This window comes from Prunus avium, chromosome 1, assembly GCF_965620075.1.
Source record: "Prunus avium chromosome 1, drPruAviu1.hap1.1, whole genome shotgun sequence".
Taxonomy (NCBI): domain Eukaryota; kingdom Viridiplantae; phylum Streptophyta; class Magnoliopsida; order Rosales; family Rosaceae; genus Prunus; species Prunus avium.
In genome coordinates, this window is record NC_142284.1 from 12,131,067 (window position 1) to 12,157,594 (window position 26,528).

At 37.1% G+C, this 26,528-nt stretch overlaps 2 protein-coding genes across 4 annotated transcripts; one reads left to right on the forward strand and one right to left on the reverse strand.

Annotated features, from left to right (window-relative positions):
- Positions 1-18,523: 18,523 nt before the first annotated feature.
- BMY3 (beta-amylase 3) lies at positions 18,524-21,137 on the forward strand. The gene is made up of 3 exons (XM_021952928.2): positions 18,524-18,949; positions 19,456-19,938; positions 20,049-21,137. The coding sequence occupies exons 1-3, from the start codon at positions 18,725-18,727 to the stop codon at positions 20,928-20,930; spliced, it is 1,590 nt and encodes a 529-aa protein (XP_021808620.2). The 5' UTR covers positions 18,524-18,724; the 3' UTR covers positions 20,931-21,137.
- A 1,147-nt stretch (positions 21,138-22,284) lies between these two features.
- Positions 22,285-25,307, reverse strand: TLP11 (tubby like protein 11). 3 transcript variants are annotated; one of them, XM_021952948.2, is made up of 6 exons: positions 24,761-25,307; positions 24,150-24,237; positions 23,756-23,885; positions 23,491-23,670; positions 22,779-23,277; positions 22,285-22,559 (listed from the first exon to the last, which is right to left on the reverse strand). In XM_021952948.2, exons 1-5 carry the CDS (start codon positions 25,061-25,063, stop codon positions 22,809-22,811), a joined length of 1,170 nt encoding a protein of 389 aa, XP_021808640.1. In that variant the 5' UTR covers positions 25,064-25,307; the 3' UTR covers positions 22,285-22,559; positions 22,779-22,808. The 3 variants fall into 3 exon arrangements, with proteins under 3 accessions (XP_021808640.1, XP_021808639.1, XP_021808638.1); XM_021952947.2 differs by having other exon boundaries at positions 22,285-22,569; XM_021952946.2 differs by having other exon boundaries at positions 22,285-22,627; positions 24,761-25,306.
- Between the last annotated feature and the right edge of the window lie 1,221 nt (positions 25,308-26,528).

The following is a 26,528-nucleotide window of genomic DNA, read 5'->3' on the forward strand; positions in this document are numbered from 1 at the left end:
TTTAAATGTTTTCAATTCCTGTTATTTAAGAAAAAATTATAAAAATTACTAGTCATGATAGTTGGAGCCCGAAAAATTATGTTTTCAATTTTTAAATGTTTTAAAATGTTTTCAATGTTTTCAATGTTTTAAAATGTTTTAAATGTTTTCAATTCATGTTTCCCCACATACTTTTTAAATGTTTTAAATGTTTTCAATTTGTGTTATTTAAGAAAAAATTATAAAAAATTCAACGCGTGTCACTCGAAAATCGTAGTCCGAAAAATTATTAAGATTCCTCCAGGATAAGACGTGCCACGTGGACCAAAAATCTTATCAGAAATCTTGTCATATATGGAATATTGTCTCTAAATAGTAGTTTAATTAAATTAAACAATACATAGTTGTGGAATGTATGAGTGTTGTACTATAGTTTTTCTCAAAATAATAAAATATGAAGGACCCTAAAATATAACTCTGCATGGTTGGAGATGGAAAAATTTAGCTCTACACTATTCTTTAAAAAATTAATATTTTGAAGGGCTAAATCTTTAGCTACATTTAGCCCTATGACTGGAGAGGGCCTTTATAGGAAGGTCTCTAACCTTCTCATACTTTGTATAAGAGAAATTTAAACTCTTGTAAACATCAAAGCCTCTCTCCACAAAAAACGTAGTGCTTATGGGCCAATCTAGAAAACTTTCATTTTCTCTTCTAGGAAATAGAATTCCAAATTTTCCTTCATGTCGGTCACCCCCACAATTTTCACATAACTGTGGAAGGTAATAAGAAATCTGTCAATCATTTTTCATATACCTAAGAAGTAGAAAACTTTTACTTTTTCCTTAAAGAAGGAGATAATAGTTCTATAGTATTAGTTTATAATTTCCTTTAAATCAATTTAATGTTGCATTAGTAATAGAACCATGTTTATAACATAATTAACATGTTCATTAATTGATTAAAGCAAATCATTATAAAACTAATTTTCCTTTATAAAGTGCACATCATTTTATACGTAGGGTAAGGCTTTGGTACCCTTTGTTCATAGCCATCTCATTCTATATGTAGTACAATGGAGATATTTATTCTTAAAATATCTTCACTTCTTAGTCTCTATGTAATTAGCTTTCCCTCTTTGAAGCCTCAAAGTTTTCTTACCAAGTGCCTTACTCGAAATACTTTTACTGGTTTCTTAACAGTACCTTGAAATAATCCAACCAAATGGGTCTGTATATCTCCAACAGCCCCAGCACATTGCATGAACCTAATATTCTATACAAAATCATAGCATATATGTTTTGACATAAAATGGATAGCAAAACTTCCAGATTTTGATGTGCACTTCCCATCAATTTAGAAAACTTAATATCTAAGTACCCGTTTGACATTGCTTATTTGGGGTAATAAGTGATTTTTAAAAAATTTCGGGAAGCCCAGCCCGTTTGGTAATCTATGAGAAAATCACTTATTGTTAAAAATTGCTGTGAGAGAAAGTAATAAATGAAAGCAGCTAATGACCTGCTTTCATTTTCTGATTATATGGTAATCAGATTTGAGGGAGCGCTGGGTTTTAATGAATTTTACAAACTTCCGAAAATACCCCAATCTATTTTCACGCTCTCTCTTCCTTCTTCCCTCACATCACGTTGCTTCTTCACACAATCTCTTCACAGAGGCCACTCTTCTCCTTCTCTTCCATTCTGCCTACGGTTTTTTCTTGTTGGATCAATTGAAGCGCACTGCTGAGCCACAAGACTCAAGTAAGAGACGAATATTATGTTTATTTCTTTTCAATTTCTATCTTCCCTCCTTCTTTTTAATTTCTAGGGTTTTAACTATCTTCCCAAATGGAAAAATGCCATTCTCATGCCAATACGTAATATGGAAAACCAATAGCAAAAACGCACATTGTTGCGTCGATACAGCTGCACCAAAATGGATTCAGTTGCATCCTCAACTTGTGATACTCGCAAGTGCACGAACCGTTGGTAGTTTAGCGTATGTAAGTGCGAGGTCGATTCCACAGGGATTGGTGATTGAATGATCCAATTTAGTTTCCCTACACAAAATAGAAACAAAAACAAAGAACATGAAAGAAGGAAGAAAATAAGAAAGTAACTCAAGCAAATAAATTCCCAAGTTCAATTAGATTAATGGATTGGTTCTAGCTAAAGTATGATTAAGCCATGGTGTGTGGTCATAACCTTGTGTTCCTAATTCCCTAATTTGATCATTTGTTGTCTAACCTAAAATTAAGCATTAGGAACCCATTAAGCATAGAAGAACAATTTAAACAACCAAGCATGTATCTAATCCCTGTTGTCGAATGTCCATACATACTCTTCCTATTCATAGTTCAATTCGAATTAAAGCATGGTGTCTACTCTTAATTCAAACCAAGATAGCTAACATGCAAGCCTAAATGGTGATCAATCATTCAAACTAGCATATCAACTTATAAGCATAATGAATAAGAACAAAAACCATAATTGAAACTTGGAAACTAATTCAACTTGAAAACTTAAGAAAGAATGTACATTACAAGAAAAATAAATTACAACTAAGAAAACATTAAAGAAAGCTAGAATTGAGAACTAGAAAGGAAAACAAAGAGAATTTGAGGGAGAGAAGGGAAGGGAGCTCTAGAGAAGTGTTTGAGAGCTCCCCCCCTTGGGGTGTGTTTACAAGCTTGGGAAACCTCACTATATATAGGCCTAAGGAAGCTGAAAATCTGAATTAAGTATGGCTAATGCATACAACACTTGTTTTATAAAATCTGAAATGGTTGATGCACTTCACTAATGCATACAACACTTCCATTATAAAATCTGAAATGGTTGATGCACTTCACTAATAAATCCCACCAGCAGCCCTAGCTCATCTTCATGTCACCATGACCAAGCTTCCAACCAGAAATAATAGCTCATCCTGAGGTCAGCATGACCAGCAACTTCAAGGGCTTACGAATTGGGCTTCCCTTAAGCAAATTAAGACTTTAAGCACTCAAACTTGAAGTTCAGAATGTCTTCTTTCCAGCCATATATCATTTGGGCCAATCCAAGGTCGGAGGAGGAAGTTAAGGCCAAAACAAATTTCTAACTCATTTTGCGCGCTGATAAAATCCATCCTGAGCATGGCTCTGTGTTTGCTAGGTAACAGACTCCATATTTATCCAATGGGGCTGAATTTTGGATATGTTATATTACACACCCATTGGAACAACTTTCATGAAGAATGTGGCCTCATCCGAGCTATGTAGGTTGCTGAAACAAAGCTTGCAATATGACCTACGAAACTGGGCTGGCAGGGGACTGTAGCCAAAATTGAGTTTGTCTTTAAGCTCTTCATCCATTCATCCAAATTAGGCCCTAACATGCTTGAATTGCATGAATTATGCTCTCTAAAGCCATCATTATTACCTAAAGCTCAATGAACTGAAAGATAAACACAAAAAGGATTAAAAGCACAAGTTTAACTCAAAAACATAACCAAATCATAAGCTAGAAGGGTACAAAATGATATACAATTATGAACCGATCAAATACCCCCAAACCTAGATTTTGCTAGTCCTCGAGCAAAACAACACAAAACAAAACAAGAAGTTAACTAGACCACTTTCGTAGGTAACTCGATTGCATTGAGCGAATGCAACAAGCCTTTAAACCTCTAGGCATCCCTAGTAGGAGGAGTTGTGTCTCCTGAGGGTTTAACAGATACGATACCCACAAACGTTTTACTGACTCTGTAAAACAAGGTAATTAGAAAACTTAAAAGATTGTTAGTCCTTAAGCAAAATAAAAAACAAAAACAAAAAAAAAATTACATTAACAAAAACAAAACAAAACAAAACAAAAAAAATTACAAAAATAAAAAGAACTCAAAACAATCTTTCCGAACATTTTCTGAAGAGAAATGACTCATGCACATGACTCAAAAGTTTTAACAATAAAAGCTCAATTTTAAACATTATTCACAAAGCGGCAAAGTTCAAAACATAATATGCTCAAAGTGTGGTAGTGTGATAGCCAAATGCAACAAATTCCCCAATCTTAGTTTTCACACAATTTCAAAAATCATACAAAGCACAAGTTCAACTTCAAATCTCACCAAAGTTGTCCTCTCACAAATGAATCACTCGGAAGAGGGCTATAATGCAACACTCAGTTATAAACATGAGATTAGAGTTAAACCATAAAGACTTAACTCGAAATAGAAAGATGAAGAACTTGCATTAATATGATCTCAAGAAGGATGCCAAACACTTAAAAGTAGAAAAATGAATGCAATTCAACCACATGACATTTAAGATCAATTTAGGTCTTTAACATAGGTTGTAATGGGGCCAAGGGTGTAAGGTGAGTAAGAAATGAAAGGTATGGATAAAACAAAGTCCAAGGAACTCAAAATATAAGAGCATAAAACAATTGTTTGCAAGACTTCGAATCATCACGATTAGATTTTTTCTTTTACACGATCAAAACTCCTTATACCTTCATTTACAATTATTCATACTCCTTTCCTTGAATTGAACAAACACCAATTTATTTAGAAGGCCCAAAAATGAAACCCAAAAATGAAATTTCATTCAACCACCACTTAATCACAATTTTTCTCTTTTCTTTTCTTTTCTTTCACCAATTGAGTGAATTTTATTTTATTTTTTATTTTTTTATGTAATATCCCTTCCCAAACTTAGCATGAAAAACACATCCGAATTAGAGCTCATGAATTCCTTAGAAAGGTAAATATTTGTTTTTCGGGCTAAGGCGAGGAAATATAATTGGTAAAATGAAAGAAAAGGTTTACATGTAGGCTCAAAATGGTAAACAATGGAAAATCATGCTTAAGCATGCATAAGGTTAGCTTGAAAGGCACAAACGATCCAAAGAAGGCCTTAATATCACTTCTTAAAATGTCATGAAGTCAAATTGCATAAGAATGAATGACTTTTAAGTGTTCAACCAAATCAATGAATAATGAGATCAAACAACAACTTTGATGACAAGAAAATAAGAGTATGTGTATAACACTCATGAAATGAAGCACAAGGCTCAAAAGCTCACATTATATGGTTATATAAGTCTAATTTATGCTTGATACAATTCTTTAGATCATGCAAATCCTTTAATTGGAAAATTATGAAACAAATGGCAAGTGCAAAGAAGGTTTCGAACATGTCATGCTAGAACGATGCCAAATTAATTAATTAATTAATTATTATTTTTTACAATAAAAATTTACAAGGAAAAAAATAAATAATAAATAAAATTCAATTTTTTATTTAAGTCATGCAACATTTATCACAATCCCATCAAATGTGTTCAGAAAGTGACTAAACAAAACAAGATTCAAAACAAGAAAGAAATTTAAATTTTTTTAAATTTTTTTTTTAAGAAAAACCAAGTTTACTTGCTAAACTCCAATACCCCCAAACCTAGAAATGAGCATTGTCCTCAATGTTTAAAAATTAGCCACAAACAATGTCATAACAACAAATGAAAGGTATTAAAGCAAATAAATAAAAAATCACAAAATCACAAAAGAAAACAAAAACAAAATAATTATAAAATAAAAATTACAACACAAACAAACAAACAAACAAAAAAAATGAAACAGTAAACCCTAATCACACAATTCCGAAACCCAAAAAAATTTTGAAGCCCAAAGCCCACAATTTCGAAACACAAACCACGGTGAATTTAACCCACTTTGAAACCCAAACTAAAGTGAAACCCGACCCACAATTTGTTTTCATTTCCAGCTTTTTATTATTATTTAGTTTTGTAAAAACAAACTATCGAACCATGAATAGCAACACAAAGAGCGGGATTTTAACATGGGTCATGATGTCTCGGTTCAGTGTAAGGGACCAACAGACAGGGTGAGACACGTGTCGACACATAGAGGCGCCGCAGACTCCACAAGCAAAAATTACGGGCTCATGGAAAGGCGCGAAGACTTTACTGAACGCGTTCGTTCAGAAAAGACACGTCGTGATAAATGAGTTGGGTATGGTTGGAAGGCGAGAAGGTTGTGGGACTCAAGGAATGCTGGAGATTCAGAAAATGCTCAGATGCTGCAATGGCTAGGGTTTGTCAAAGACTAAGTCTATAAGAAAGGGTGAAAAAAAAAAACGCAAACTCAGAAACACACAAAAGAGAAAAGAAAGAAAGAAAGAAAAGAGAGTGAGAAATCAAATGGCCTCTAACTACCCATTTTCGTTGGATCTCAACCTAGCTCCACCGACTCAGACACGAGGCCAAGCAGCGGCACCAGTATGGATGCCCTACTTTGCTTCCGCACGGGGGCCTGTGACAGTAACTGACTCAATACTCCTGGACAACGATGTTGCCATTGGAGTGGGCAGAAATCTGGTGACTCCTAAAGATATACGTGTTCTGGGGACAAGGGATGACAACCGGGTCGTGAGCGATGCCCTGGCACTGAGCGTGCAGAGTACGGCAACAGTCGCAAGTTTGGGTCATCGCCTACTTGCGAAGTCCCATGAGGTAGAGGTGCTGAAAGGTCAGTTGGCGGCGGAGCGAAGTATGGTTGAGGAGTGTCAGACTGCTATAAAAAGCTTGAAAATGGAGAGGTCAATGATAGTGGAGGTGAATCGACACCAGCTAGAAGTATTGCGGGACGAGAATAGAAACCTATCAAAGATGGTAGAGTTGTACTCTCGCGACATGCGAAAACAGCTGGAAGACCTAGACAGACCGGGTAAACGCAAACAAGCAGATCGCGAGAGTAGTTACGCTCAAGCTAAGATTGCGATCTTTGGGAGCTCAAGTGATGAGCCCCAAGAAGCTGTGCGTGAAGCCCCGGAAGAGGACAGCCAGAGGGCCAAACTCAAAGCTCCAATGGTCGAGACACCAAGCACCGAGAAGAAATGATTTCCTACTGCATTATTGTTGTTTTTATTTTATTTTGTTGTTTTTGTATTTTCGTTATTTTGTTTTGAAAATAAAATAGTAAAGTTGCAGAAGAAAAAAAAAAAAAAAAAAAAACGGAAAAGAAAGCACACTTCCCAAACTTAAATCAAATAAAGACGACAAACGGAAAAGAAAGCACAGTTCCTTAACTAAAATAAAATAAAGATGACAGCCGAAAGGAAAAAGCAAAAACACAAAGCTCTAGAAAATGAAAGTAACGGGCAAAAACATAAAACACCAGAAAACACGGAAAAAAGAAAAGTAAAGTGAAAGTAAAGGTGCTCCCCCTTGAAGTGATTAGGTCGAGCATGCCCGGGAAATCCGAAATGGTGTTGGCTTTCTCTCATCAGTGTATGTCTATTTAAACCACACCTCTGCAAGCGGATGATACCCAGCATTTCTTCCTGCAAACTCAAGGAAAAACATCAAAAAATTCAGAAGCAAAACAAATGGCATCCTCATGCACTCACCTTGATGATCTCAACCTTGAGCTCTCACTTGCACCACCGAATGCCCAGACAAGGGCTCCTCCAAACACTGTCTTTTCAAACTCTTCATATCATCACGGCACGGCCTCAAACTTTGCTGAGGCAATACCGAACTTTTCTGAGGCACTGTCGAACAGAGCAGTGCTGCTAGGAGGCATGATTAGCAGCAAGCTCACTCCGACAGATCATCTGCATGTGGCACAGAGGTCTGATAAGGCAGCGGTAGAGGAGTCCCACAATTTAACTGTGCTCCACGCGGTCTCCGCTACCAATTTGGGCATGCGCCTACTAGCGAGGACAAGGGAGTGTGCCGCGATGAGCGAGGAAATAGCTTCCTTGAAGGCTATGGTGGCGGATTTGCAGAAGCGGCTCTACTGTGCCAATCAGCACGTGGAAGCACTGCAGAGAAAAAATGAGGACCATGTGGAGCTGCTGCAGATTCTACAAGTGCGAGAAAATAGAGGCAAGCCATGATGATGATGGAGATGAAGAAGATGAAGAAGATGATGATGAAGATGATGATGATGATGTTTTTTTTTTTTTTTTTTTTTAATGTTTTTTTTTTTTATTTTTTTTTTATTTTGTTTTTGTTTTTGTTTTTATGCAATGTTTGAAATAAAAATGTGTTTTAACACTCAGAAATAAACTAACTAACCATACCACGTAAATAAATAAATAAACTAACATAACAACACAAAAACAGAAACAAAACAAAAACAAAGACTCAACAGAAAAGAAAACAAAGAAAATAAAATAAAATAAAATAAAAACTTAATTTAAAAACACACAATATACAAGCAACTCACGGATGACCAGTTAAGGGCCTCAGAAAACACAGCCAGGGGATCCGGGAAGGTTGGAGGGGTCACAATGGTCCCGCTTAAAACCCAAACTTCTTAGACACCGAAGGTGTCGCCTAAAGAACTCCTAGACACTGTATTAACGGAAGTGCTCACTGGGGTTACCATAAGTCGGCTCATATGAAAATTTTATTTTATTTTATTTTTAAAATTTTAAGATAAGAAACAAAAATAAATTAAGATAAAATGAAACAACAAACCATAAACGTAAATGAACTAAGTACTGTAAACAAATTCAAACAAACAACATAAATTGTTGTACTAAAAGAAACAAACCAAGAAACCAAAGAAAAAAAAAAAAAACAAACAAACAAACAGCACTTTCTATCACCCGTTTATCACCATTTGGACAGATTCGTTTCTATGTTTTTCAGCTTCGACCTCTGTTCCGTTTTTAGGCTATAACTTTCCAACCGTAAGTCCAAATTTTACGTTCTTTATATGGTTGGATTCAGCATAGAAAAACAAAGAACTCAACGCGGACCAAAAGGCAAAAACAACTACGGAAATAAACAGAATTCAAAGAAGAGAAAGGATTGAAATGCTCCCCCTTGAAGCGATTAGGTCGAGCGTGATGCATTTGGAGGTCGCGACTTCTCCCACTACTCCACACTTCCTATCTTTGAAGTTGCCATCTCTCTCCATTTTTATTGAGCTATTTACATTGCTAAAACAAACACATACAAAAACTTGAAACGGAATTAAAGGATTACGAAATATATATAAAAAAACTAAAAATGAAAGGGAAAATCAACACAAGTCCAATTCCATGCTTCAAAGCAACAAGCACCAATGGGTTGTGTAAGCTGGGACTTAAACCCAGTTCTCTTGCTTGTTGGGCAATTGTCCTTTTCTGTTGGACTACAAACACAACTTGTCCATTAACGTCATTAACTTTAAAACTTGAAATTGTCTAGTTAAGAAAAAAAAATAAAGTAGGAAAGCCAAATAGAATCAAACAATGTTACCGATCCCCGGCAACGGCGCCAAAAACTTGTTGCGTCGATACAGCTGCACCAAAATGGATTCAGTTGCATCCTCAACTTGTGATACTCGCAAGTGCACGAACCGTTGGTAGTTTAGCGTATGTAAGTGCGAGGTCGATTCCACAGGGATTGGTGATTGAATAATCCAATTTAGTTTCCCTACACAAAATAGAAACAAAAACAAAGAACATGAAAGAAGGAAGAAAATAAGAAAGTAACTCAAGCAAATAAATTCCCAAGTTCAATTAGATTAATGGATTGGTTCTAGCTAAAGTATGATTAAGCCATGGTGTGTGGTCATAACCTTGTGTTCCTAATTCCCTAATTTGATCATTTGTTGTCTAACCTAAAATTAAGCATTAGGAACCCATTAAGCATAGAAGAACAATTTAAACAACCAAGCATGTATCTAATCCCTGTTGTCGAATGTCCATACATACTCTTCCTATTCATAGTTCAATTCGAATTAAAGCATGGTGTCTACTCTTAATTCAAACCAAGATAGCTAACATGCAAGCCTAAATGGTGATCAATCATTCAAACTAGCATATCAACTTATAAGCATAATGAATAAGAACAAAAACCATAATTGAAACTTGGAAACTAATTCAACTTGAAAACTTAAGAAAGAATGTACATTACAAGAAAAATAAATTACAACTAAGAAAACATTAAAGAAAGCTAGAATTGAGAACTAGAAAGGAAAACAAAGAGAATTTGAGGGAGAGAAGGGAAGGGAGCTCTAGAGAAGTGTTTGAGAGCTCCCCCCCTTGGGGTGTGTTTACAAGCTTGGGAAACCTCACTATATATAGGCCTAAGGAAGCTGAAAATCTGAATTAAGTATGGCTAATGCATACAACACTTGTTTTATAAAATCTGAAATGGTTGATGCACTTCACTAATGCATACAACACTTCCATTATAAAATCTGAAATGGTTGATGCACTTCACTAATAAATCCCACCAGCAGCCCTAGCTCATCTTCATGTCACCATGACCAAGCTTCCAACCAGAAATAATAGCTCATCCTGAGGTCAGCATGACCAGCAACTTCAAGGGCTTACGAATTGGGCTTCCCTTAAGCAAATTAAGACTTTAAGCACTCAAACTTGAAGTTCAGAATGTCTTCTTTCCAGCCATATATCATTTGGGCCAATCCAAGGTCGGAGGAGGAAGTTAAGGCCAAAACAAATTTCTAACTCATTTTGCGCGCTGATAAAATCCATCCTGAGCATGGCTCTGTGTTTGCTAGGTAACAGACTCCATATTTATCCAATGGGGCTGAATTTTGGATATGTTATATTACACACCCATTGGAACAACTTTCATGAAGAATGTGGCCTCATCCGAGCTATGTAGGTTGCTGAAACAAAGCTTGCAATATGACCTACGAAACTGGGCTGGCAGGGGACTGTAGCCAAAATTGAGTTTGTCTTTAAGCTCTTCATCCATTCATCCAAATTAGGCCCTAACATGCTTGAATTGCATGAATTATGCTCTCTAAAGCCATCATTATTACCTAAAGCTCAATGAACTAAAAGATAAACACAAAAAGGATTAAAAGCACAAGTTTAACTCAAAAACATAACCAAATCATAAGCTAGAAGGGTACAAAATGATATACAATTATGAACCGATCACACATCACCACTGACCCAAGAAAATGGGCTTAGATTAGAAAGGCAGTCCTGCCCGACTTGCAAAAAATATCCTTGTTGTCTTTGTCTGTTGCTCTATTACTATTTGTCTCGCTTGCTCTGTTATTGTTTGTCTCACTTGCAAAAAATATCCCAGCCTTCCTCACTTACTCACTCTCTCTCTCTTGCTGTTTCTTTCTATTTGGTTATGGGCAAATAGATTTTGAAGGGATCTGAAGGGGTCAAACCTCCAAAGCATAAAGCTCTAATTTTTACTTTGAATTTTCTATGTTATCTTGGCCATCAGTATTTTTTACTTGGAATTTTCTATATTATCTTGGTCATAACCTCCAAAGCATAAAGCTCTAAACCCCTCTCAATGGTTTTAAATCTTTTTATATTTCACTATAATGGTCCTGAAATGCTTGCATTCCTGTTAATATGACAGATTTTGTTATGGTCTTATTTTGTTTCTCTCCCTAATATATGTATGCTGAAAAACTATCATTGATTCATTGGTTATGTTTTCATTTTGGAATTTTGGGTTCTAGATGAATTTTTATATCAGTAGTGAGCAACTATTATTTGGTATCTTATTGAGTTGCAAGTTGGTTAGGTGAATTCTTTTTATTAGTTTCAAGGTAACTATTGCATATATTATTAAATATTTGTCTATGTTTTATTATGTTATAATTAATATTATTTTTGTCTTTTTATCACTTGTAGGATTGTATTGGTGCTATAGATGGTGTTCATGTGCAAGCTGTAGTATCTTCTTCTAATCAAATACCATTTATTGGTAGAAAAGGGATACCTACCCAAAATATGATGGCTGCATGCAATTTTGACATGCAATTTATATTTGCATGTGCTGGATGGGAAGGCACGGCCCATGACACAAGGATATTTCTATCGGCTTTACGTGATCAAAGTTTGAATTTTCCTAAACCTCCAAATGGTTCTATTTCTATCTAAAGAAAAAAAATTCATATAATTTATATTTCAATTTTTTACATTATGAATAATCTATTAGTTTTTTTTTATAAAGGAAAATATTATCTAATAGATGCGAGATACCCACAAATGAGAGGCTACTTAGAACCATATAAAGGTGAAAGATATCATCTTCCTGATTTTCGTAGGGGTGTTCAACCGATGGGTCATAAAGAGGTATTCAATCATGCACACTCTTCCCTTATAAGTGTTATTGAACGCACTTTTGGAGTATGGAAAAAGGGATGGAGTATTTTACGAGACATGCCTAGTTATCCTTTTGCAAAACAAGTCAAAATAGTTATTGCAACCATGGCACTTCATAACTATATAAGAAGACATGCCAAACGTGATTGTCATTTTGATGAAAGTGAAGATGACCTAAATGTTACTCAAGATGAAGAGATTGAGAGAGAGGTTGATGCACAACAAGAAGATGGTCCTGTAACACAAGAAATTGAGGCATTGAGAAATCATATAGCCGCAAGTTTAATGAGTTCATCTTCTTAGAAATGTATATGATTGCTTGTTTATGACTAGTTTAATTTTTGTTATGACCATATTATTGACAATATATTTATTTTTAATGGAATACTTTATTTATTTTATAATTAAAATAATTTTTAGGGTGTGATAGAAACATATTTAATACAAAAAAATTATATAAGCTAAAGTGAAAGTGCTTTTCCTTTTACCGAACACTTGAACAGAAAATTCATTTCAGCATAATGCCCTTTTTAGTCATTATACACAGCTCACAGCACTTTTACAAAAAAATTTACCAAACGCTCAAAAACTGATTATTGTACAAATAGCACTTATAATAAAAAGTTTACCAAAACGCCAAACTGCTTTCTCTCACAGCTGATTTCTCTCACAACAAATTTGATAGCGATTATTTTCACAGCACAGCAATGCAAAACTGGCCCTAAGTATCAAATTTTCTAACAAACATCGACTCACCCGAAAATCTGGTTTTGTGTAACCGATGGACATCTTCATAGCTTTAAGACCCATTTATGATAGAAAACATCAAATGGTTTCTTAACAGTACCTTGAAGGCATCCAAATCTGCACAATGACAGTGGAACTCGAAACCACATAGGCCCAGTTTGGGATTGCTGTCACTTTTAAAAAAAGTTGCTTCTACTGTGCTTTAAAAATAATTAGCTATAAAGTAAAGTAGCTCCATGTTTGGTAAATAATATTTTTAAAGTGCTGTTAGTACAAAAAGCAGTGTCAAAATCGTTTGGTAAATTTTAATATAAAACCGTTGTAACTGTGAATAATGACTAAAATATACATGATGTTGAAAGTGTTATGTGCTAATCATGTGGTGGTGGTGGTGGTGGTGGGGGTGAGGGTTTGGGTGAAGGAGATAGAGGTGAAGGTGATGGTGGTGTTGAAGGTGGAGATGGTGGTTGTGGTAGTAGTGGTGGTGGGGATGGCAGTTGTGGAGGTGGAGCTGGTGGTGGCGATGGCTGCGTGGTGGAGATGGTGGAGGAGGTGGTGGTGGCAGCGGAGGATGAGGAGGAGGAAGATGTGGTGGTGGTGGTGGCGGCAACAGTGGTTGTAGAGGTGGTGAATGTGGTGGTGGAGGTGGTGGAGTTGGATGTGAAAGTGGAGGTGGTGTCATCTTTTAAAATGTTTGATGGTATTTTAGGAATTAAAAAAATTCATTAAAAGCTCATCTCGGCTTCTTTTGAAAGCAGCTTTGAAAAGTAACCCAGAGCCTGCTTTTAAAAGCTACTGTCAAAAGGCCACTGCTTTTAAAACAATCGGCAAGAGACCCCCTCAAGATTTGGGGTCATTCTTAATATGGGTCCCCGGGTTTTATTTTCATCATTTTACACCCTATAGTTTTCAAATTCGCCCAATCTACACCGTCCGTCAAGTTCATCGTTAGATTTTCTGTTAAATTGGTGACGTGGCAATTGTGGTACCCACTTTGATGCTGACGTGTGAACAAAAATAATAAAAAACTCTTTAAAAATATTATTAAATTAGATTTTTAAAAACAGGAAAAAAAAAATATATTCCCCACTCTCTCTCTCTCTCTCCTCCTATCTCCCCCACTCTCTCTGCCCAGAACTTGAAAACCCCACCCACATCTCCGACCATCTCCCTACCCAACCACCATTGAAGCCATACAAACCCCACCCACATATCCGCCCATCCCCGACTCACTATCTCATTCTCTCCCCTTCTTAAGCACTCAGTGAAACATGATATAAACTCTATACACGCTAGCCACAACTAACTCATCTTCATACCGACATATGCAAGCTCTTAGAAGAGAGCAAAAAAATGATAAGCTCTGACTCCCAATGCTCTTAGTACCTTTTCAACATCATACCCACACTGACCTGCAAAAACAAACTTTCAGGTCATGCAACAGCATACAACATATCATATTCCCACAGCCGCCACAACCCTCTTCTGCATACCCCTAAAACCCTTCTCGCTCACCAAATTCTGAATACAGCCTGACTCGAACCCTTTTGACGAACCCAAACCCGAGCTCGAGCCCCAACTCAAACCCGCATCCGATCCAGAAACGCCACTTGTTGTGGAACTCATGAACGGCTCTTCGGAGCTTTCAGCCACAGCTCACTCCAAAATCTCTGCGGCTCTGTTCCGGTCACCGTTGGCTTCGCGATATGTAGAAATGGCGTCGTCGAGTGAAACCAAGGAGAAGACCTCTGTAAGCGCTCGGATCACCTTCTGGCCTTCGTCTTCTTTGGCGACTGGCTTCGGATCTACTGAGCTCTTCTTCTTCCTTCTCCTCTTCATGTGCTTCATCGCTACATATATAGCTAGGGTTTGACGTAACCAAGAGAATCGGAAATGATAATTATAATGATGAATAAAACCCTAGCGTGAGAATAGAATACGATCAGGGATAATTTTGTTTCTGAGAGGATTAGGGTTTCTGAGATAGCTCGGTGCACCGGGGGAGGATCGGATTAGAAACCTTAATTTGGAGAGGCAGAGAAGGGCCACAGATGGAGAATTAGAAAAGGGAGCTTGGCTAATTTGGGGATTTCTGAAAATAACAAGAGGAGAAGGGGAGAGAATGAGATAGTGAGTCGGGGTGGGGCGGAAATGTGGGTGGGGTTTGTTGGCTTCAATGGTGGTTGGGTGGGGAGGTGGTCGGAGATGGGTCGGAGATGTGGGTAGGGTTTTCAAGTTCTGGGCAGAAAGAGGGAGGGAGATAGGAGGAGAGAGAGAGAGAGAGTGGGGAATATATTTTTTTTTCCTGTTTTTAAAAATCTAATTTAATAATATTTTTAAAGAGTTTTTTTTATTATTTTTGTTCACACGTCAGCATCAAAGTGGGTACCACAATTGCCACGTCACCAATTTAACAGAAAATCTAACGATGAACTTGACGGACGGTGTAGATTGGGCGAATTTGAAAACTATGGGGTGTAAAATGATGAAATTAAAACCCGGTGACCCATATTAAGAATGACCCCAAATCTTGAGGGGGTCTCTTGATGTTAATCCTTTTATTTTTACCAAACACCTTAAACTACTTAATTTTAGAGTGAAGTAGGTTTTTGGCAAAAAAAAAAACAATCCCAAACGGGCCTTAGTTTGGTCTGCAATTCATCATGGCGAATATCATAGCAACTTTTCGTTTGAAAAGTTACATATAAGATTTTGTTCCAACACATGGAACTGCCACAAATATATACACAGGCCATGACAACTCTTAATTGATTATGACATATCCAAAAGTTAGCTGAGTGGCTTCGTAATTTCTTAGAAGATATTCCAAATTGGCTAAAGCATGTGCCCGCAATATGTATACATTGTGATAGTCAAGCGACGATTAATTAGAAGGACACAAAATAATATGTATAATGGTAAGTCTTAACACATACGTTGAAGACATAATACCGTAAGACAATTGCTCTCAAGTGGTATAATTACTATTGACTATATAAGATCAAGAGATAATTTAGCGGATCTGTTTACGAAAGGTTCGACGAGAGAGCTAGTTGACAAATCATTGAGGGGAATGGGGCTAAAGCCTATATCTCAATAGTTGCCATTATGTACCCTATCTTTTTAATAATTGAATGGAAATTAAATTGTGGGACTTGTGACTTTAAGTACATGACTTTTACGAATTGGTATGTAGAATAGTCATGTTCTTAATAAAGGAAAAATAAAATATTATTTATTTTGTTTGTGAATAAAATAATAATACTTTATGTGAAAAGTTGTATTGTTTCATAGTAATTGAAACATTGCACTTCTTGGCTTATGATTGTAACAAGAAAAGACACATGTGTTGATATTTTTCAGTCACATCTTTTTTGAACAAAGGCCTTGTTGCTTATAAATAGAGAAGGTCCTACAATATTTCATTCATCCAATTGTCATCCGACAATAGTAGTTTTTAGAGCATTCATAGCGTTATATTTTCAAAAATATAATGAGAGAGTTCATACAAAAGTTTGAGTTCGCTTTTCTTGGGGATTGTAGTTCTACTTCAACAAGAAGTCGATCATTGTATCCTGGAGACATTTGCCAAGTAAATCCTAAAAGCACATGTGAGGAGGCAATTTCGTCTTAAAGAGATAGAACCAAGTTCCAGCATCATCTATAAAGTATTCTTAATTTTCCTTATCGTTATTTCCTTGTATTTATTTTCAATTATATAGTGAATTTTTATTTTCGAAATTCTGTAAATCTAGCAATTATCTTTATTTTTTACCAACATAAGATTCATATATAGTAACTAATAAACAGTTGATAATCATTTATATACACATATCATACAGTATTGTTTGGGATCAGCCCATAAAGCGTAACATGTCATTATCATCCAGAATATTCAACAACAATCAATCGACATTTGTATTGGATTGAATGGATGAGGTTTCAATCTGCAACTTGACTGAATTTAATCCATCCATGTAGTCAATGACTTGTCCAACGTAAAAATCGTGTCAAACTTACCCTTCTTCATGGTCGGGTCCAGTTTAGTACTATTCTTGATAGAATTATTAGAGCAATAATATTCACGTTTTCCAGCAAAACTGAACTGCATCTATCTTCTTTTGCTTTTCTTTTCTTCTTTCAGCCAAATTGTTAGAACTCAAAAACAATTGTGTAACCCTTAAAACACAGTGAGATGATACATGGTTTGGAATCGACATGGAAATAGTCAATCTTGCATGTGATGTTTAGCAAGAGATGCAATAAAACAGTTTTCTGGTTGGTTATCCCAAAAAACCAGAACACAGAAAAATTAAAACAAAACAAAAATGTGACCAGGAACTTAGGAGGCTCTCATGGGAAAACCCTAGATAGATATAGATTTATACATTATTATGCGAGACGTGATGCAATTGATTGACTGATTATTCATGAAGAGATTTGTGTGAGCAAACAAAATCATGATGCTGCTTCTTAATTTATTATTCCTATCAACGTAGGAAATGTTCTTATCTGCAACCACAAGCTCTCTCTCTCTCTCTCTCTCTCTCTCTTCTGTGATGTGGTGTGGGTCATGTGGACCTGTGTGGTTGGCAATCAAACTGAGGAAAATTGAAGAAAAAACAAAAGCTGAGGCATGGAATGAGGAAGCAGTCTGCCCTGGACATGAGTCAGCACCCCAACACCAGCACCTGCTTCTGAATTATTTACCACATGCCACTCCAATCCAAACCGCCCCTTCCAGTGTCCAATCATTGAATGTTTGAATGGAAATATAAAAAAAAGGTGAGAGAGAGAGACAGAGAAACGGGTTTTGTGGTTGATGGAAGTTGGCATGAGGTGGCTTCCTCAAATTCGATGTAAATTGTTATGTAGACTACCACCCAACTCTCTCTATGACTCACTCCAATCTCCATATCCGCAAATAATATTCTCACAAATATCTGTGTATTGTCCACGCCACGCACACATTTCTTGAACACTCGAAATTCTTAAAACAGTGGATTATCATAAACAACAGGATGAGTACTAGAATTCTTAGTCAAATGTTGTGAACTAATTCGATGAATATTTCCTACAATATCTCTCAATTACCCTTTTTATTTTTCAATATTAATTGTTCTACATTACTTTTTCTATAAACCACTAAGCCTCGTCTACATATATCTAATAAGAAGAATTATAATACAGGTACGAATATAACAGAAATTAATAACACTAAATTTCTTAATAATAACTCAGATATATACATCTCATGTGCCCTTGTTTTTTAGTTTGAATGATTGCAAAGGAAATCTTTTTCATTTAGGAAAGATATTATATATACATATAATGATAATGGATAAGCCAGTTCTATATCTTAAATGAGACAACAAAAAACCTCATCATTCATAAACCTCGACACATGTCACCACAACCACACCACATGGCTGTCCTAGTGATAACTAAGTAAGAAAGATACCTTCGTACCATTTGGATAAGGAATTTATTTATAATCACAAAACACTATATATTTGCATATTTGCCCCCTTTTTTCTTTTGAAAAAAAATATAATTATTTAGCGGCGCACTACTTTGGTCTCCTCTGCGATCGACAAGTGGCATATTATTTTTGTCATTTTATTATTTTTCTTTTATGAAAAACGCGTCTGAGGTCCTGCTTTGCGTGTCTATAAAGCTTCGCTTCCAGGTTGCCGTTACCTAAACTTCTCAGAACTCATCGTCTGCATTCTGAAGCTTTCAAACTTTTGTGGATTTTCATAAATTAAAGGCGAAACAAGCCAATTTCCAGTTTTTTCTTTTTTGGGTTATTGATTTTCTTAGTCTATTGCTTTCGGGTTGTGAAAAGTTTGTGTTTTTCGAGTAATTGGGTATTTACCGTATTGGAAAATGGAGGTTTCGGTGTTTCGCAGCTCTCAGGCGACCGTCGGGAAGGCCGAATTGGTTCGAACGGAGCTCGGGTTCTGTAAATTGAATGGTAATTTGAAGACCAACATCTGTTTTGGTCAAAGGACGACCTGGAAAAACGCCCGGCTTCAGCTTACTGTGAGGGCCGTACAATCTGAAGCGGTTCGGTCCGATAAAGTTTCGGCTCCTGCCAGAAGATCCAAACAGGTAAGAGATTTCTTCTCTGTTTTTTGTGTTAATTTTAAGTTTGGTTTCTCTGAATTTAAAGGAAATGAAAAAGTAGTTGTAGGTTGTATTAGGACTGTTAGGTGGGAGTGGTTTTTCTGAGATTGTGATGAAAGTTCGAAATTTCATGATACAGCTGACCATAAATTCATGAAATTTTAAAAGGGTTTTCAGTAAACATGATAATTTTGATGTTTCGTAGTTCTTGGTTTGAAAGGCCAGAGTTACTATTAGAACTTAGAACCTGTTTTTAAGGGGCCAATACCGATTGGGTATGCCTTCAAACACCTAATCTATATAAAACCAAACCTCTGTTGCATGTTTTGCAAAAGATGTACAGCTGAAGTGCTTGAATCACTCAAGGAAAATTTTAGTATTTAATTGTGTATGTTTCAGAAGCTTGATCTTTGTGGCATTGAGTTTTTTCTTGCCATGATTGATTAGTTCAACTTAGTTGGCTTATTTTTCTTGCAATTTTACTTTTGCAGAATGATGGAGTAAGATTATTTGTTGGGCTACCCCTAGATACAGTTTCAGACTGCAATGCGGTAAACCATGCTAGAGCAATTGCAGCTGGGTTGAGGGCTCTGAAACTATTGGGGGTGGAAGGAGTAGAGCTCCCCGTCTGGTGGGGAATGGTTGAGAAAGAAACCATGGGGAAATATGAATGGTCAGGCTACCTTTCTGTTGCAGAGATGGTTCAGAAAGCCGGTCTCGAGCTTCATGTGTCACTCTGCTTCCATGCATCGAAACAACCGAAGATCTCACTCCCTGAGTGGGTATCTCGCCTTGGTGAGTCCCAACCTAGTATCTTCTTTACAGATCGGTCAGGGCAGCAATACAAAGAGTGCTTATCATTGGCTGTCGATGAACTTCCTGTTCTCAATGGAAAGACTCCAATCCAAGTTTACCACGACTTCTGTGAAAGCTTTAAATCTTCATTCGCGCCGTTCCTGGGTTCCACAATAACGGTAAGAAATCCTGACCCCTCAGACTCTATATTGAAAGATTAATCATCTTACTCTCTTTGGTTTCATACTGGTTCTGAACTGTCAATCTCTCCTGTATTGTTAAATTTCAGGGCATCTCAATGAGCCTAGGACCCGATGGTGAGCTTCGATATCCTTCTCATCACCGACTAGTCAAAAATAAAATTCCTGGGGTTGGAGAGTTCCAATGTTATGATGAAAGCATGCTTAGCAATCTTAAACAACATGCTGAAGTCACCGGAAATCCCTTGTGGGGTCTTGGCGGTCCTCATGATGTTCCAAACTATGACCAGTCACCGAACTCAAGCAACTTCTTCAAGGACCATGGGGGATCATGGGAGTCTCCTTATGGTGACTTCTTCCTTTCCTGGTACTCAAACCAGCTCATATCTCATGGAGATCGTCTCCTGTCGCTTGCCTCTTCAACTTTTACAGACGCTGAAGTGACAATTTATGGCAAAGTCCCACTAATTCACTCTTGGTACAAAACAAGCTCCCACGCTTCTGAGCTAACATCTGGCTTCTACAATACATCCTCTAGAGATGGTTATGAAGCAGTTGCCCAGATGTTCGCAAGGAATTCGTGCAAAATTATATTGCCTGGAATGGACCTATCAGACGAAAATCAGCCACAGGACTCCCTTTCAAGTCCTGAGTTATTACTATCACAAATTACAACAGCTTGCAGAAAGCATGGGGTTGAGATTGCTGGGCAAAACTCATCAGTTTCAGGAGGTCGTGGGGGCTTTCAACAGATAAAGAAGAATTTGATGGGAGAGAATGTAATGGACCTGTTCACTTATCAGAGAATGGGAGCTGATTTTTTCTCACCAGAACATTTTCCTTCATTTTCGAAGTTTGTTTGGAACCTCTATCAACCGGCACTGCCGTCAGATGATCTACCTATCGAAGAAGAAGTTGTTGAATCTGTACATTCGAATTCAGAATCAGTCAACCACATGCAAGCTGCTTAGTAGGAGTTAGAATTATAGTGAATATATAAAACTTGTATACTATACTTGTATCTGATGGGTATTAGGCAAAATCATATAAGCTAAATCTTAACAAGAATGGCCAGTATATTACTGGCATTACCCTGTACCTCCTGTACCAAAAACTATGGTCATGTGAGCAATTTTAGCTTCGTTTGGATTGGATGGTAAATGTTCATGTTACTTTCACTCTCTTGTTCTGCAGCGTCTTCATATTTTATTAACCCATTTTTTTTGAAACACTCCAAATGCCCAAAGCACATACCAGACCCCAAAATGTCAAAATTGAATACTCCCAATGTTGATGTCCAAAATTGGATTCAACTTAGATAGAAGAGTTTTTGGTTCGAGAGTACCTTCGGCTGAGTTTTTGGTGGCTAGCGAGGCCTTGCACATGACCCAATCTCTAGGTTTGAAGGCGCGAGGCTTCACACGAGAGTCATAGTATTTGGCAACACGTTTTTTATAAGCAAAGCTGATGTGATGGTGGCTAGGGCTTCAGTTTCGGCCTACTTGGTAAAATAGTCCACAACAACAGTGTACTTGACCTTGCCCTTTCCTTCCAGAATAGGTCTGATGAAGTCAAGTCTCCACTGAGCGAATGACCATGGGTTGATCATTGGTGTCACTGATTCGGCATGAAGTTGTGGGATGGTGGCAAACCTTTGGCATTTGTCATATTTTTGGGTGAAGGCTTGGGCGTCAGTGTGGACAGTGGGCCAAAAATATCCCTGCCAAATAACTTTGTGAGCAAGAGATCGGGCACCATTGGTTGCCGCAAATGCCTTCATGAACCTCCCGAAGGACATAGTTACCTTCTTCTAGTTAAATTTATATTTTGTAATGCTTTTTTGGACTTTCCAGCTTTTGTAATGCTTCCCGCTCTTAATGAATAGAGCCACTTTGACCCAAAAGAAAAGGTTTGAATTTCGATATGTTGGGGTTTGGTGTCTCAACTCAAACCAAAAATTGCTAAAATTCAAAATCTAAACCCCTAAAATGCCAAAATTCACACATCAAACCCCAATCCTATTAAATTTCTATTTTGCATCTATGTTGGACCCAAACCCCAAAATACCCAATCTATACCTAAAACCCCAGTACACAAACAACAATAAATTAAATATGACCTTGTTCAAAATACTCATAAAAGGAGCAGGATGCTACAACTTCAATACAGTTGTGCATGTATTAGCCCAACATCTTTCAATTTAGGCTCAAGTTTGTATTGGTGGGAAGATGTACCAATTTGGCTTGATGCTCTTATTCGAGCTGACAGTGATGCATATCTTGTGATTTCTAATGAAATATTAAAGCCTTTTAACAAAACAAAAAAAACACCTACAACTTCAATGGCTGATTTGACATAATAAAATATACAAAATGAACGCCAAAATAAAATTAAATGTGGCGTTAAATTTCAGCAATACGAGGGTTTTTATAAAAATCACTACTATGTACATTAACAAGTAAAATATACAACACATGGTGGATGACAAAGAACCAAAGCTCTCCGACTTTATATTCCAGAATCCTTCCGTAGTTCGGCAAAATCATGATCCGAAAAGGTTTGCAGCATCTGAGAATGCAGCCTGCCTGTCAAGCCCAGCACTGCAATCACCTTCAGCAAACAGTCCATTGAATTCAACCCACAAAATGACCTTTAAACCTAGCAGCTCCTACAGACCAATTAGCTTGACTATCATTATACATCAGAGCACACAGAACCATCCATTCAGATTATGTAAGTATTGCTGATATCTACGGTCAAAGCGTTATGTTTTAAGTATATAATAGTTTATTAATTTAGATTCAAATTAAACTATTTACCAGATTCCGGAAGATTCAGCTTCCAAATCATTATTCACAGGCGATCTTGGTGTCAAAGCTGCTGAGGCAGATTGAAAATGCCTGGAATGCTGATATTGGGTACCCGTAATCCATGGTAAATAAATCTTTCCCCACTTTTCCAAATTGGAGGATGATCTTCTCGTGTTCTGGCCCAGCTGGTCCATTTTCTGGAGAAGCCACCAACTGAAAGTTTTTCACTGAAGCAACTGTTACTCGTCCATGGAAGTTCAAACACCAACACTGGAGTTGCTCATGCCACCTAGGAGACTTGTTTCTTAACACCAGCACCCCACCTTTCTGGCTGGCCAAAGGCCCTGTTATTCTTTCCAAATGGTTTGATTTTGATCGGAAAAAGGGGAGGGATGGAAGGAATTCTGCATTGCTATATGAAAAATCTGCCTGTGTGGGGGCTACTCCTCCAGGTTCAACTGAAGTGGCAGGAATGGCATCCATGGTACACTGCATTCTCCTTGGACCCCTGCTTGTACAAACTTTGTGAGTTATGTAATTTCCTCAGTTTGTTAGAATAAAAATGCACCCTGATCTACGTGTACTGAACAAATTATGATCACAGCAGAGACTAAGAGAAAAAGGAAAGCATCACCTATGCAGATGAAATTCCTAGATGTACTCTTATAATTTCATTCATAAAGGAACGTTCAATGACTTGTCACAGAAGAAAAAATTTTACCTGGAACCCAACATATTTAGTTCATACTGGATGTGAGCAACTGGATAGTTTCCAGCAGGGACCCTAGGTGAAACTTGTTTCAAATTTACTGGCCTAGTAGAGCGACTTTTTGTAATCTTGGCTCCGGCATGAGTCGGCTGCCCATCAAAGATTGTGAACTTTGTTCCCAAAAAGTTTGATCTTCACAAAGAGAGGGGATAGTGTGTTAATATTTAAGCTCATGGTGAAAAAGAAAAAGTTACATCATATGCATCTTCAGCCACACCTCAATTTCCCAATATAGTTGCTGCTCCCCTTTGACATATCATCAGCATGTAGTGAGACAATATAATCAGTGCAGGTGGCGCGTTTATACTTGCGTGCAGCAAGTAGGAACTTTCCCTCATCAGTTAGTGCTGCCATGGACAACAAAAAAGTTAAAAAAAGGTTATAGCTCAAAAAGGACACCAGAAGAGGACACAGGCCCACTATTTACAGAAAGTAACGGCAATTTCTGGGGAGGGAAATGAATACCTAGATAACCTAACTAAACAAAACCAGATCAAATATGGCAAAGCCATATCTTTGACAAACAACCTAAAAGAAGAAAAAAAAGGTTACCTATCATTCACACTGTACTACACAATAAGAAACATCCATTTAGGTTAGAAAATGCTCACCATGGGTAAGACCAAGGTAAAGGTAATATGTTTGGCTGGAACGGTTCCGTTTTATAAAGCACCGCAGGAGATCATCCCTTGGACCAGGCTGCAACCAGCAAAAAACAGATATTGAAAATATGTAAAAAGAAGATTTCAAAGGTAGAAAACAATAAATCAAAATTTTGGCAAACCCACGAGTTTCCAATCAGAAAATCAAACATAATGAGAGCACAGAACAAGATTGACATGATCTTAGGCTCTTCCCATCACTATACACTGCATGTCATCTAAAAATTTAGCTGATAAACACTCTAACATAGGAAATGGATAGGAAATTTCAGCCACTATCATCATTGAGGGAAATTGGTAAGCGATTTCCTCTATAAACATTACAAAGACAGAGAATTTGGAGCAATTGGCATAGAAGGACCAAGAATTATCCTAACTAGTCCACTCCAATCTCACCCGAGAAGTATCCCAAACAAAACAAGCAATTTCCACCGAAACCCCCATCATGTTTTGTAAATTGGAAACTGTTAATGCAGCGATATCAAACACAAATATAAATTCGACCATAAACTCAATCAATATAAAGCTTCTTTCTTTTTCCTTGAGAGAGAAAAAGAGACCTGCTTGACGGAGATGGGGAAGGTCAGCTTCCCAGTGAGCTCAGGAGCCTTGACGATCTCCTTGGTGAGGTGCCTCCAGCTCCGGCAAACACCGGCGCAGGCGACGACGCTCTTCCGCGGCGGCCAAGCGGCCTCGGAGGCCTCGATTCTCACCAGCACCTCCCTCAGCAGCTCCTGAGGCATCTGGGCCCAGCAGCTCTGCTTCAGTGACTCGCCCACCGACTCGGCCGGGCCAGACGAGTCTTGGACCACCCGCTGCGACCGGGAAAACTTCATGTCCTGAAGTATACTCCTTATCGACATTTCTCTACTCAAGCTTATCAAAATCTATTAACTCTGCGATGAAAAAGATGAATTTTTGGTTCTGGGTTTTTGGTTTTTGGAACGGAAGGATTGGGATTTTGAAGAAGGATCGAGTGTGGGCGAGGCAAGTAGGAATATTTATTTGTTTTGTTGTCTGTTTGTTTGCATTTTTCTCTCTCCAAGCCTCCTTCCTTATCATCACACTACAAAAAAGCATTTGAATTTCTTCTTATTTTATTGTGTTCGAGAAGATAGCCATGGCTAGTGTTATTTATTTATTTATTTATTTAGTTTGGTGGGTGGGAAAAAGGAAAAGAAAAAAAAAAGCAAAATAATAGTAACCATTTTTGGCTTTTTAGCAAGATTTTGTTTTCTTTTTTTGGGGCCATTATTAATTGTATATAGTGTATGGCATAAAGAAAGAAATGAGGGGAATTGCTAATTTTCGTTAAAAATTGGTCAGCAGAAAATAGAATCTAACAAAATGAAAACGTGATTTGAATTGAATATATTTTGCTTCCTGCATAGGCTGATTTGGTCAAACATTTAACATTTCTTCAGCATTTTGTTTAAATATATAATATGTTTAATGTTTTCAACTCTTAAAATGACTTGTTGTTATGATACACGTGGCGTATTTTGATCATTGAAGTGTAATTAGGAGATTTACTAGCTGTGTGATGGAAAATAGGTCATGATCAAATATGGAAAAGAAAACCCAACAATAAAAATGCATGAATGTTTCTTGAGATTGGAGTTTAGTGGTAGGTAGGTAGGCGCATTTCAATTCAATACAATTTAACCAAACTGATCGACCCAATTTAATCCAATCCTATTTAAATCCAATTTGGTAACTATTGATTACTTTGGCCATTTAATTCATCTTTAAGTAACCAGTATGTTTTATTACGTGAATATCTATTTTAGTCCAAAGTAGCTGATTAATTGTATATATATAAAATAGCGATAGTATTTTATTGATAATATAAAAATAAAATAAAAAACAAGCACAAAGCAACTAAGGTGCCGAATATGAACACAATTTCTCTAGTGACCAAATGCAACAAGTTGAATTGATCTGGAGAGAATACATACAACACAAAAAATGATTAAATCTCTTAATCAACAACCAAAAGAACATGTACTCAAATTTGCAATAAAGATTTGTCTCACAACGCCAGAAACAACAAATCTGTATCGAAAGCAAAAGCCAAAATAAAATAAAATATCCTAAACAAAAAATAAGCCACATCAAACTTCTAAAGAGTTCATGAGACTTATTAGACTAAAACAAACTAAGAAACAAAACCATCGCTCCACGTCCTCTCGGGCAACTTGAAGTGCCCAAACCCAAACCCGACACAACTCGGCATCACCCCCGCTTCATAGCTCCAAATCTATATCGAAAGCTGACAACTTGAGCCAAATCCTTACATTCGTGGGTCGAAAGACAGCAACTATATCA

What these genes read in the sequence shown, in the direction of transcription:
- BMY3 (XM_021952928.2), top strand. Translation starts at nt 18,725, where the DNA reads ATGGAGGTTTCGGTGTTTCGCAGCTCTCAGGCGACCGTCGGGAAGGCC. An exon ending in CTGCCAGAAGATCCAAACAG is followed by an intron (nt 18,950 to 19,455) that starts GTAAGAGATTTC and finishes TTACTTTTGCAG; the next exon opens with AATGATGGAGTAAGATTATT. An exon ending in TCCTGGGTTCCACAATAACG is followed by an intron (nt 19,939 to 20,048) that starts GTAAGAAATCCT and finishes GTTAAATTTCAG; the next exon opens with GGCATCTCAATGAGCCTAGG.
- TLP11 (XM_021952948.2), bottom strand. Translation starts at nt 25,063, where the DNA reads ATGTCGATAAGGAGTATACTTCAGGACATGAAGTTTTCCCGGTCGCAG. An exon ending in TTACCTTGGTCTTACCCATG is followed by an intron (nt 23,886 to 24,149) that starts GTGAGCATTTTC and finishes TGTCCATGGCAG; the next exon opens with CACTAACTGATGAGGGAAAG. An exon ending in CTAAATATGTTGGGTTCCAG is followed by an intron (nt 23,278 to 23,490) that starts GTAAAATTTTTT and finishes TTGTACAAGCAG; the next exon opens with GGGTCCAAGGAGAATGCAGT.